Source organism: Phascolarctos cinereus, unplaced genomic scaffold (genome assembly GCF_003287225.1).
Source record: "Phascolarctos cinereus isolate Bilbo 61053 unplaced genomic scaffold, phaCin_HiC Scaffold_5;HRSCAF=322, whole genome shotgun sequence".
In the NCBI taxonomy this organism is placed as follows: domain Eukaryota; kingdom Metazoa; phylum Chordata; class Mammalia; order Diprotodontia; family Phascolarctidae; genus Phascolarctos; species Phascolarctos cinereus.
This window is the reverse complement of record NW_027555958.1, coordinates 175709008-175722210: the sequence shown is the minus strand read 5'-3', so window position 1 is coordinate 175722210 and position 13203 is coordinate 175709008. Positions and strand designations below refer to the sequence as shown.

General features: G+C 36.6%; 1 protein-coding gene across 2 annotated transcripts in view; it reads right to left on the bottom strand.

The window, feature by feature from the left end:
- The window catches only part of MDN1 (midasin AAA ATPase 1), a 168675-nt gene that overhangs the window by 93077 nt on the left and 62395 nt on the right, over positions 1-13203 (bottom strand). For both annotated transcript variants that reach the window (XM_020963051.2, XM_078155240.1), the window contains exons 24-33: positions 11450-11628; positions 10496-10704; positions 10137-10283; positions 8822-8963; positions 8030-8164; positions 7805-7943; positions 6049-6181; positions 5440-5570; positions 3405-3549; positions 1340-1469 (exon numbers count right to left, since the gene is read on the bottom strand). In XM_020963051.2, coding sequence (XP_020818710.1) covers positions 1340-1469; positions 3405-3549; positions 5440-5570; positions 6049-6181; positions 7805-7943; positions 8030-8164; positions 8822-8963; positions 10137-10283; positions 10496-10704; positions 11450-11628 — 1490 coding nt within the window. The remainder of the gene's footprint in view (positions 1-1339; positions 1470-3404; positions 3550-5439; positions 5571-6048; positions 6182-7804; positions 7944-8029; positions 8165-8821; positions 8964-10136; positions 10284-10495; positions 10705-11449; positions 11629-13203) is intronic.

Genomic DNA, 13203 nt, shown 5'->3' with positions numbered 1-13203 from the left:
CAAAAGCAAATGATCAAGTTTAATTCTGTTATAAAGTATGACTGTTGTTCTAAAGGCAAGGTCTGGAAAAAGCATTTGCTGTCATAAATTATTCTCTCTAGAGAATTCTCTGTAATGATTTTAACCACTGAGTTACTCTTGATCCAGACCAGCAGCCTTCCCCTGGTATTGTGTACAGAAGTAAAACGATTTTGACTTTCAAGTACTCTACACCTTTAGAGAACATAAAATATTGCTTACATGGTTGCCTAGACTAGCAACCCACCCACAGATGTAGAAACTTGAGACAAACTTGTCTCTCATCTGCTACCCAATGTATTTATGCAGCAAGGATACTTTAGAAAGTTAGTCATTCTTATGAGATTTCTCTCTGGGAATCCTATTCAGAGAACAGAAGCACAGGGCCCAAAAAACTAAGTGGTAAGCCCAGACCTATCATCTGAACTGTATAACATTTGCTAAGAAGTATAAATTTAATAAAACAGCTTGAGTACAGTGGAAGGTTACTTTTTAAAAAATCTTTAATAATTATGGATAACATGATATAGATAATGCCTTAATACCAGGATCTAGGGAGAAAGATACAGTGTGTTATAATGATTTGAACTAGCTTCAACTTAATTTTTAAATGAAATCAATTAAATTAGGTGAGAAATAGTATATAATGTGTACATTACCTGCACAACACTTTACAAATTTTTCCCCCTTCAAAGGCATTCTGAGCAAAAAATTAATTGTATTTTCACCATTTTTTTTTGTTTACACCTGTAATGTCATTCATATAGGCAGCACCAAATGAAGAAAGCTCCTATACCAGTACAGATCATCAACTGCTACATAATTTTTAATCTCACAGAGACTCCTGGAGAACTGCGAAGTTAAATGACTTGCCCAGGGTCACACAGCAAGTGTCAGAGATAAGCTGTGAACTCTCGCTATGCTGACACCAAAGCTGGCCCCCCATCAATTACACTTATCATGGAATGTAAGCATCTTTGAATCTGAGCACATATCACAGTGGAGGCACACAGCTGCCCTTTAAATTTTATTGAATGTATTGCTACTTCTCTGCCACATTCTACAAAAACTTAAGTCTTACAATGGCGGTCAGAGAAGTGCAAAATGAGAGAATGATACAGAGACTAAAATATAACTTCTTTCTTGTTGAAGGAGATGAAATTTAAACATCCTGGTGAAGGAGATACTATGAAGAACAACCAGATGGATATGGTAGCAAAAGATTATTAGCCAACTTGGCTGAAAGCCATGCCTGACTCCATTTCCTTATATTCCTTCCCCTTGAAACACAACTCTGTGTATCTCTTTCCCCATTTCTTACCTTGATGGTCTACTTTCCCCAGAGATAATCCTGGACGAACACTGCACTTGACAATCTGAATTAAATCTTTGCGGCTTTTGCTTTGAGGGCACCATATCTCAGTAAATCTGTTACGCAAAGCAGGAGATAGCTGCAAGGGAGAAAAAATCAGTATGAGCTTTAATAGCTATAATTTTAGTACCTTGGAAGTGCTTTTGAACTTCCAAATGGCACACTCCCCTCTATCAGTGTTCCAAAATCACAAAAGTAAATTATTTAGTAGATGGTTAGAACATCATATACATGCTGCCTGTGAGTCCAGTGACCCTAATCCCTTGGGTAGGGTGCCATATAAACTGAGAACAACTCCAAAAACAATTAAAGTCTATGAAAATATCACTAAATCACATTCTTAAAAGCAGATTTTTGTCTAGTGGTAGAAAATGAAGGCTATTTCTGCCCATATATCCCATTCCCTATGGCTTAGAAGAATTAGTAGTAACAAGGGAAACAAACAGCAACTATACCCTTGGCTCATCAACTTTAATAATACGAATGGCCACTTACGAAAATATAAAGTCACTTCCTGACAAAGAAAAGACTAGGTGCCCTGGTCATACGGCACATGTTCATTATGGCCAACAAGATGATTACACATTGTCACAAAGAGATCCTTTGACATTACTGCTTTCTGTGGCAAGAGTACCCACAAATAAGTCACTTCAATACAAAGGCCATATTGCAAGTCCATCCTTAGCATCCTGATTTTATTTCTTTTATAGTCCACTCTCTGTGAAGCTTTTCTTTCAGCTCAGTTATGGTTTTATGGGGTTTGTTTGTTTGCTTGTTTTCTAGTTTGCTATTAAGGAAAACGAAAAAAAAATCTTACATTCGCTTCTTTTACTCTTTTCATGGTGCTTCATGGAATCTTACTTTCATTCAGGATCACCATGTCTCTTCCTTAGCACACTTCATGAACATCCTGATGCCCTTTTAATAATTTAACTAACAAAACCCAGGTGTCACTTGAATTTCTTTTAAAAACAAAACTGGCTCTTCCACAAGACAGAAAAGTTTTGACTGACAGTTTCAGGAGTGGAACACTTCTAACTGGATAAACTAAGTCACTCAAAAGCTAAGTAAATTTGGAATTGAGGAAAATATCCTATAAATTACTATTACCCTTACTCAAAAGATGCCACTCTAAGGGAAAGAGAATAGATTTGTTCAAATCACAAGATTAAAGTATATTTTTTTTTATATTCAAAGAAAAAGCAGGTGGAGGAATAAAGAGGAGATAATCTCCTGTTTTCAAATGGTGCGCTTACCGGGATTTTAAAACTACATAAGTCACATCAGAAATCATTTCTCTGAAACATAATGTTTTACTTCTGTTTGTCCCCCCATTCCCACCACCCCAAGTTCAAACAAGTGTCCATTTTTTTTTCCTGTTAATTTCAATTTTAGTCAGGCTCTATAACTGTAACAGACTCACAACATTTTCATAAACCATGAAATGGAAACTGTCGCTATGACACTTTCTTGGAAAATTAGAAACCTACATACATCCAACAATTGTAGAATGTTTGAAAAGGTTATGGTACATTAGATATAGAATGTTATTATGCTGTTAAAAAAATTTTATTATGATTTCTGCATGGAAATATGGTAACACGTACAGAGTAAAATCAGGAGATTCATAAATGTATCCACATTAATAACTTGTTAGACATGTATTTTTAAAGTAAGTACAAATAACTAATTAGAAATATTGATAAGTATAAAACATGTATTTTTTTAAAGGCAGAAAAAAAAATTAAGGAAGGTAAACAGAGCCAAAAATAGTAAATTTAGAACAAGCCTAAAAAAGGAACAGAACAAAAGACTTTCCATTGCTTGCTTACTTGTTAGTTCATTTCATTTTTTCTAGGTAGAGGCTAAAGATTTAGGGAAAGAGTATGCCTTTGTTTAGTATATTTATTTGATTTTTTAAAAAATACTTATTAAATTTATAATTTAAAAAAATTTTAAATAAATATCTGTTTGAATCCAAAGCATATTATTCTACAAGAGACATGAAATTTACCTCCTTTTTTCCAAAATCACCCCCAGGGTTCATGGTTGCTAAGATACGGAATTTCTTCCCAGCAGTCAGCAGTTCCACTTCACTATTGTCTTCCTCTGGGCTACCCTTTTCAGCCAACACCAGGGTCTTTTCCACTTCGAGGACACTAAAAGGCAAAATAATAGGGAAGAGGGAAAATGAGAGAAGTCTTATATGCCCAATCACTGCTTTATCTGATTTCAGATTTAAAATAAGCATCACGCAGATTCAAAAAATACAGCTTGTCACAATACCCTTATAAGGGCATGGCTTCCCAAACAGAAAAAAGAAAACTGTCTTTCTACCAGACTCCCCATTTAAGCTACTGTTCATTAAAAAGAGGTGTTCTGAATCACAAAGAAAGCTAGTACGCAAAGTATAGTACTCAAGGCCTATGACCTTAAGCTGCAGGTGTCCTGTGACCTGAGGTTGTGCTTCCTCAAAAATCCTTTTCATTAGACTATCTGATGGACAGCAGAGGTAGGAAACAGCCTAACACACATGTATTCCATTTCACATTTTAACTCTTGCTAGGGAGGCAAAGAACGAAGCAGAGAAAAGAGTACTGCCTTTGGAGTCTAAGGACATAAGCTCAAACCCCTAACTCTGTGCAACTTTGGGCTCATGTCACTCCAGTCCTGTGGGCTCCAGCTTTCTCATCTGTAAAATGAGGGCTGGACTAGACAATTTCTGAGGTCCCTTACAGCTCTAAATCTATAATTCTGAGCAGATGATCCTATATATCTGTAACATGGATACAACAATGCTTCCGCTGAGTAGAGGCACTGATTTGGAACAGATCTCCTAAAGGAACTTTCAGATCTAATGTCTGTCTATAATCTCAGTTCTTCCTCAAAGGATGGGTTCTACAAAAATAATTCAGTTCCAGATGAATTACTCAAGATTTATTTAGCCTATTTCCTTACTTTCCCAAACTTCCCTTTCCCCAGTGACTTGATATCAAGTCTTTCTGCACATCAATCATGAAGAAAAAAATCAGCCACCCTTGAAGAATTCCAGAGTGATTAATCTTAACACAAATTCTCTTCTGTATCTGTTCAACTGTAAGAGAGGATGCCACCCCACAGCGAAAAAGTGACAGGCTTAGAAGTTATGAACTTTAGACCCAGATACCAGCTCTGGTGCTTACTAGCTGTCTGACTATAGGTTAATCACTTAGATTCTCTTAGTCCTAGTTCCTTCATCCATAAAAATAGAATAATAAACCTCTGTACTGCCTATGTCATGGGGATGTTGCAAGTATCAATAACAACACTGTAAAAACAGAAACACAACTTTGAAAGGCTTAAGAATGCTGAACAACACAACCACCCACAATTCCAATAGGTGGAACAGGTGTTCTCACTTCTTCGATAAAGAGGTGATAGGCTCAGGGTGTATAATGAGACAAATTTCTGGGATTTAAGCAACAATGGAATCTGTTTTGTTTTTATTTTTCTTTTTTTTTCCTCCTAAGGTGTGTGGGGACTGATGCTAAGTGAAATGAGCAGAACCAGAAGAATACTGTACACAGTGACAGCCACGTTGTGCAATAACCATGAGAGACTTAGCTCTTCTCAGTAACGCAAGGATCTGAGACATCTCCAAAAGTCTCATGATGGAAAATGCTATCCACATCCAGAAAAAGAACTATGCCGAAGCATACTATTTGCTCTTTTTTTTCCTTCTGTTTTGTTTTGTTTCCTCTTTCTTGTGAGTCCTCCTATTGATTCTAATTCTTCCTTACAACATGAAAATATGTTTAATAGGAATGTATATGTAAAACCTAAATCAGATTGCATGCCATCTTGGGGAGGGAGGTGGGAAGGGAGGGCAAGAAAAATTTAGAACTCAAAAGCTTACAAAGTGATTGTTGAAAACTAAAAACAAATTTACAAAAAAAAAAAGGCATGTGGGAGGGAGAAAAAAATAAAATTCTTAAAAATTATTTGCAAACCTTCAAAAGTTATATAAATGTCAGGTTGTTGTTAGTGTTGTTATTACTACTGACACATACCTGTTGAGTCTTTCCAAGACTGAATCATCAGCTAGTGAAATTTCATCTAAAAGAAAAAAGCCATCCTCCTTCATTGCCAACACTAGGGGTCCATCATGCCATTCAAAGAGTCTGGAGTGGTCAAAATCCTCCTACGAGATGAAAAAGTGAAAAATGAAAAAGATCTGATTTCATGAGAACAAATATACAAACATATATATACACACTGACACATTCACAATTTTAAACAGTAAACTCCTTGAGGGCAAAGACTGTCTTTATTTTTCTTTGTAAGACCAGAACCTAAACCAGGGTTAGGGAACCTTCGGCCTTAAGGCCATAGGTTCCCCATCACTGTACAGAGGGTCTGCACATTAAAAAGTGCTTGATCAAACCTTACTGACTAACAAAAATGTACGCTTGATTTATGCAACGAGTTGCTAACTATATTACAAAGAAAGAGGAAAAATTGAGAACAAGCGTTGGAAGCCCACGCTACCCTTGAAAACCCCCTGCAAAGGGCACAGAAATGGCATCCAAGAAACCCGTTCTTGGTCAAAATGGCCCCTGGAATCAGGAAACCCCAGACTGAACAATGATGCCTCAGACACATAACACTATGGAACAAACCTTTGACTTCTGTCTGACTGGTCGGAGACCTCCCAGGAAATCAGATGTCTCCATGTGCAAGTGGCAGTTGACTGAATACAATTTCTGATTTGCCAATGCAGCAAAAATCTGGCAGATAGTCGTTTTCCCGCACCTATCACAAAGAAACAGAAGGTAAACAAACAGATAATGTATACCCACAATAGGGACAGGAAGCACACTGTGATTTCATAGGTATAGGAAACTCCCAGGTGAGGCCTTCTACCAGGGCTGAGGTCAAGTGACTTGCCTAGGGTCACAAAGCCACTATACCTCAGGGGAGGCACCTGAAACTAGCTATGTCTTCCTTCTACCAATGCAGGTGGGAACCTTCTCTTCAACTTAGTCTTAGAGAGTTCTCTACACCACAGGCAAACTCAAATAGAAATGGAGGCCACTGGGGCAGCTAGGAAGCACAGTGGATAGAGCACTAACCCTAGAGTCAGGAGGACCTGAGTTCAAATTCAGCCTCAGACACTTGATTGACGCTTACCCTGAGCAAGTCACTTAACTCCGACTGCCTCGCCAAAAAAAAAATGAAACAAAGGCCACTAAACCACACATGAGGATCCTGTGAATCACATATGGACTTAGAAAACAATGTTATCTATATTCTATTATATTTTTACTTATTTTGTTAACTATTTCCCAATTACATTTTAATATGGTTCAGGTCACATTGGGAAAGGTGAAGTGTGCAGGCCAAGGTGTGTTTGACTCCTCTACTCTAGAGCACTAAGGTCAAGTGACTTGCCTAGGGTCACATAACCAATATACCTCAGAGGAGGCATCTGAACCTAGGTATTTCTTCCTGACCTCAAGACCATTCATTCCATGCTGCCTCTCCATCCTTCTAACCAACACCCTCTAAAACCTCAGGCTGAGGAAGATTCCTTAATATAACAGTCACTAATTGGCTATTTCTTGAAATAAATATCAGGTAGAAGCATCATTAAAGCAACAAATGAGATGCTCCCACTACAGCAGCTCCACTGTTGTGGTGGCCTTTTTTTTTCTTCCTCACAACAGAACCTCCTTCATTGACTGATGTATCTTTTTCTACTTCTCTTACTGACTTCTAAAACATGGGAAAAAAACATCCACTACCCTAAAAACTTCCAAGGAAAACGTGGCCAAGTCTGGCTCTTCTCCACATATTCCTGCTATGACTCTTATGATTTTTTTTTAAGAATTTAAAAGACACTTCTCAATTACACAATTAAAAGAAAATAATTCCTTAGTCAGTTATGTCAAAAGTAAAGTTTCTTTTCCATAAAATAATGGGAAAGAGAGAGAATGTAAATAGAGTAGTGGGCAATTTACTTGCTTATTTAAAAAAAATGGGGAAGGGAAATGCGTGGCATAGGAAACACAGACCTGTAATTTCACTGGCATAGGGAAGTGGTACAGGTGAAGAAACTCCTTCTATGAACACAAATTGTCAACTGCTCTGCAATTCACAGAGCCTCAGTGAGTTGTCCAGGGCACTCAGAAACTAAGTGACATACTCAAGATAATACAGTCAGTATGCGTCAGAGACAAGTCTTGAACCTAGACCGTCTGGATTCAATTCTAGCCCTCTATCCATTATGCCACACTGTCCCTGAAAAAACTACAAAGGATAATTTCAAATTAATATGTTCAGAGGACTCAGAACTGTGCAGAGGGTAATCCAATGATATACCATTGCTATCTCAAGCCCTGCAATAGCTATTTTCAAAGAATCATAGACTTTTACCCAGTATCTCCCACCAGCAGGACGGGTTCTCCAAACTCTAATGCCCTTCCCGCCAGAACAGCCAATCTCCTCATATCTTCAGTCCACACAATGTGACTGAATTTGGACTTCAAGGTGGATAACTGAACAGAAAATTTGCCTACAAAATCAAAAAGTGATTAATTTAAGGCAGTTTTGTCTCTTGACAACTCAAGATATATTCTCTCACATTACCTCTCAACTTACCCAGCAATTTTTGGACACTTTCTTCTGAGAAAAGGGACTGTGGACAACACTTCTTTTTGAAATGTCTGTCCAACACGTCCCGTATAACATCCACTTCCTCTTGCTTCCTAACTCGACCAGCCAAAAGCATAAAACCTGGAAATAAAACCAGAGGAAATGTTAGGGTAAAAATAAGCAAATGTCTGTCTCCTAACTTTATACCTTCCACTCAAGCTTCATGCAATCATAGCTTAAGAGATGGACTAGAGGTGCTAAGAACAACCCCCTCATTTTACCAATAAGGCAAGATAACTTAATAATTGTGAGATCCTAGGTGAGTCACTTGGATCTTCAGTGGAATTCAACTGCAGGTCTTCCTGACTCCTTTTCAGAATGTAAAGTATTGTTTATTTAATCCATCAGTATTAGTGTACTGACATACTATATAACACAATTAACACCCATAAGGATAATGGATAGAGATCTAAAAGGACCCTTACAAAATAATGCAAAAGAAAAAAAGTAGAACACAAAGAATTAAGTGTACAATAACTACCACTATATAAGAGGAAAAATGAATGAGAATGAACAAAAAATAAATTTTCATGAGGACTTATGAGGGAGTTACTAAAAAATTGTTATTACATAATATGCATTTAAATTAATATAGTATGAAGTTACTTAGCAAGGTCAATTGATTATACTTATGCATTATGTTGCCTTATAAAAAAATTTAAGAAAAAGTAGAAGTAAAAATAAAATGAGCAAGTATCTACCTAACTTTGCAAATTTAAAAAGACAACAAAAGCATACCATCATTTGCTAAATGCTGAAGCCAATCATACTCCTTCTCTGTCTGTTCAACTGATTTGTACCGTTCAGCCCATCGGAAAAGATCCCGAAGAGTGATGAAGCCTTGCTTTCCAGCAAATAGGGAAGAACCTCTACGATAGGACTACCAAAGTAACCAAACAAAGAAAACTATTAAATACCAAATTCACAGAACTACATACATATAATTTTTAAGAAGAGGAGGTAAAAATCCCCAAAAACTACAAAACTTTTAACAAAAATTCATTCCACCAACCAAAGCTTAATGACAAATCAGAAAGTGTTATTTCACTTTTTACCATTCTGGGTCACTATCCATTTTCAAACCACATTCTAACACTTTAGAATCAGAGGTTGATCAAACAATACTGAGAAGTATGGAATCACAATGATAATTATCATAAAGTTTTCTGAAGTGGTACTTTAATGGGAATCATACAAAAATACACACATAAACTCAAAAACTGAAGAGCAAAGATATTTAAAGTACCTAGAGTACTTTAGAACACAGTTAAAGAAGCAAATTAAAACTAACAGCCTTCACTGTCTTCCTGGAAGTGCATTTGACTTCAACACCACAACTCAGCTGCAGTCTTACCCTAGAACCTCCTCACCCTGAACATCCATTAGCCCCTTTGACCTTTCCACTCTGGAACATCCCTCTGCCATGCCAGTCCTCTTCTCCTAGAGGTGATTTCCTTCTGGAGCTTCTTCCATTTAGGAGAGGGGCCAAACCTCCTATCTGTGCTTCTGACTTTCCAGACTTCAACCTCTTTTAAGCTCCCATTAATAAAACATAAATATGAAAATGGAGTCTACTCAGGACAGCAACTATCTCTCTTTTTTATTATATCTGTATCACCAGCCACTGAACACAGTACCTGGCATATAGTAAACATTTAACAAATGCTTTCTTGCCTCATCTACTAAATTATTACTTTTATCCAATCTGAAATACATTCTGATGGGAAACCTGGGCAAGTCTGAGAAAGACTTCCAAAACAAATTTTTCAATATATTACAAATAATCACTTCCCTACTCTCCATAGAGAGGAAATTGTGGGGAATGAATGTTGCAAATTTTATTGCATGACAGATTTAAAGCTGCATTTAGACATACCTTAAGACATCATCTAGTCCAAAAACCTCATTTTAAACATAAGAAAACTGAGGCCCAGAGAAATTAAATGACTTCCCCAAGGTTACACAGGTAATAAGTTTAAGGGCTCGGATCTGAACCAAGGATCAATAGGAGGGAATTTGGGAGTTCACTGAGAGATAAATTTCAGTTCGTTACCTGTAGGTCCTGCATGACCTTAACCAACTTATTACAATAAGAAGGCGGCAAACTGCAGCGTTTATGCAATATTGTTTCCAGCTCAGTGCTAGGCAACTCATCAAAATGCAACTCCACAAAACGATTTCGGAAGGCTCGGGAGAGTACCTAGAAGACACAAAGAGCAGCATGGAAAAAAAAAAAGAGTTAATTTTTGCCCATCTAAGCGACAGCCTGCTCATAACAAGGACAAGAAGAATAAGAGGGAAAAAAAACCCCTCCTATTCTCTAGAGTTAAAAAAGAAACAATTCAATCTAGAAAGAGAATATTCACAGAATGAAATCACTACCAGAAACCACAAAGGATGGGCTTTACAAACCTTTCGGCCCCCGTACAGGCCAGGAGGGTTCTGGGTTGCAAAAAGCATGAAACGAGGATGTGCTTTGACAACCTCCTGAGTCTCTGTTATGAGCAGTTCCCGGTTATCATCCAGAAGCCTGTTCAATGCCTCTAGCACATCTGTGGGAGCCAAATTCAACTCATCTAAAATAATCCAGTAGCCTTTTTTCATAGCATCAATAAGGACACCTTGAGAGGAAAAAGATGGAGACAATAATTTTGTAAGATACTTCTCATTATTTTAACATAAAACTGGTTACAAAAAAAAAGGTTATAGTAGACAATTATTAATTTGCTACACTGTTAGTTCTAAAATTAAATGTTCCTTGAGGACAGCTGTATTATAAAAAAAGATAGCACAGTCAGTTGACAAACAGGGAAATGGTTTCTATTATGCCAAGATAACAATCGCTTCTTCTTTCATTGGAGTAAACTATGTATAAAAAATGCTTCTTCCTCAACATTTCTTAACCATGTCATCTTAATCCACTTAAATCACTCAACTGTATGAACTTTCCCCCCCTCCCCCCATATATTCCTGGGAATAAGAGTGCTAAACACAATGCCTTATGTAATTAAGTTGTCCAGTAGCACTGACACATTCCGGAGCTCTATACCATAGCAGTGGTTAATGGGGTCCAATGGGATGTAAGAGCCTTAAGGGCAAGGATGTTTTGGTTTCTAATTATATCCCTAATGTCTAGTATAATGGCTGGCATATAGAGGGTATTTAATAAATGCTAAAAGGTGATTGCCTAGGCCTCCTAGATAGATCTCCTTAAAATTCAAGAAAGGGTACCATAAAAAGAAAACTTTCGTAAATTTTTATACACAGAAATTACTACATCACCTTTACTCAGACTCAGGGAGTTAAGGATGTCACAGAAACATATAACTGGAGACCTACACACATTAGGTAGACTGTCAACCCTACCTTCTTTAAATACCAGCTTCCCTGAGGCATCTGATGTGTAGCAACCAATATACTCCTGAATATCAGTATGTTCATGGTTGTTAATCCGCACACAATGATTCCCACTTGCTGCAGCCAGCCAGCGAATTAGGCTAGTCTTACCAACAGATGTCTCTCCCTGAATCAGCACTGGGTAGGTTCTTTAAAAGATGAATCATTGAAACAAGAAAAATAAAACAGGACTATTTGGAATAAATAAATACACACACACATATATTAAAGGGGGATAAATATATAACTATTTTCCTTGCCCAAACACACTTAAATTTTGATTTCCTTTATGTTAATCAAGGCGACGTACGTATACCCTAAATAAACCCTGGGAATTGAAGACTTTTAGCAAGGATAAGGAGTTGCTAAATGAAAGAAACTTCACATGGAAGGATTAAACATGCTTTTATTTCTTAAACAAATTGTCTCAAGGAGGAGAATGCAATAGATTTATTCTTTGAATACAATGCATAGTAGAGATGCTGACAACCTACACTGAAACTTGGATCTGGAAAGATTCTTTAATTTTTTTTCTTGTTCCCAGGTGAAAAGAAAAGGGATAGAAAGAAGGTTTTGTCTTTTTGTAATGACTGGATTCAAGCAAAAGTGCCTAAGACAATAGAGCTAAAAGAACTGACTACAGGAAGACTAGGTGGACTGACTGTGTTGCCAGGGTACATCTGCTAATAATACTCATTCACTAAGAATAAGTGATTAAGATGGGGATGTGAATGCTGGCACTCTTTCCATACAATTTGGTTTTAGGGCAAAAGACTTAATCTAGATTTTTTTATTCTGGTTCTATGACTTATAGTAGAGCTAGCTGAGTTTTATCTGTTGAAAATTCATCTCAAGCTTAAAAAAAAAAATTAGAGTACATAACCTTATCCAAAAAATAAAGAAAAAAGTCACCAGGCTAGTTAGGGACAGGAATAGTGGAATAGGGATAGGAGGAATGGGGGAAGGGGAAAAGAAAAAGGTAAAGGAGCAATAAAGAAAGGGAAACGAGGAAGAAGAAATATGATTCAGTTCACTGAAACAGAATAGAAAACTTAGAAAAATAAAGCCTAGTTAGTGCAAATAGGAGATTAGTAACAAACCAAAGAATTATAAAATACTAAGCAATAAAACAATAAAAATTGGTAAAACAACTGCAAAGGCACACTATAATCACAGTGCATATTACAATCAATTCCAACTGGATCAATGAGCAAAGGAAAAATAAGTAAAAGTTAGGGGAAAAGTACAGTTCAAGCATGGGGAGAATTTTTATGGAACAAAGGAAATAAATTACTACAAATAAAATAGATAATAAAAAACCAAAATAAGTTTTACTATAAAAATACTCCCAAAATAAAGACACAATGAGCAGGAAAAAAAAACACTTTACATTAAATATATCTGATAAAAATCTGACAGCAACAAATAAAAACCTTAAAATAATTAAGCAAAAATAATACTTATTCCTCAACAGAAGAAAAATGGCCCAAGAACAAAATTTTTAAAGAAAATATCAATCTGTTAATAACTACTCGGAAAACTGTTAAAATTCTTAACTAAATCAGAAAAAAAAATTTTAAACAATGAGAAAATGTCTTTCTTATACCAAAATTGTCAAAAAATATCTATGGATAAAATTCAATGGAAGAAAGGCTGTGGGGAAACTGGACCATACTAGATCACAGATTTAAAGCTGAAAAACTTCGAGGAGCATCTCTATCTCA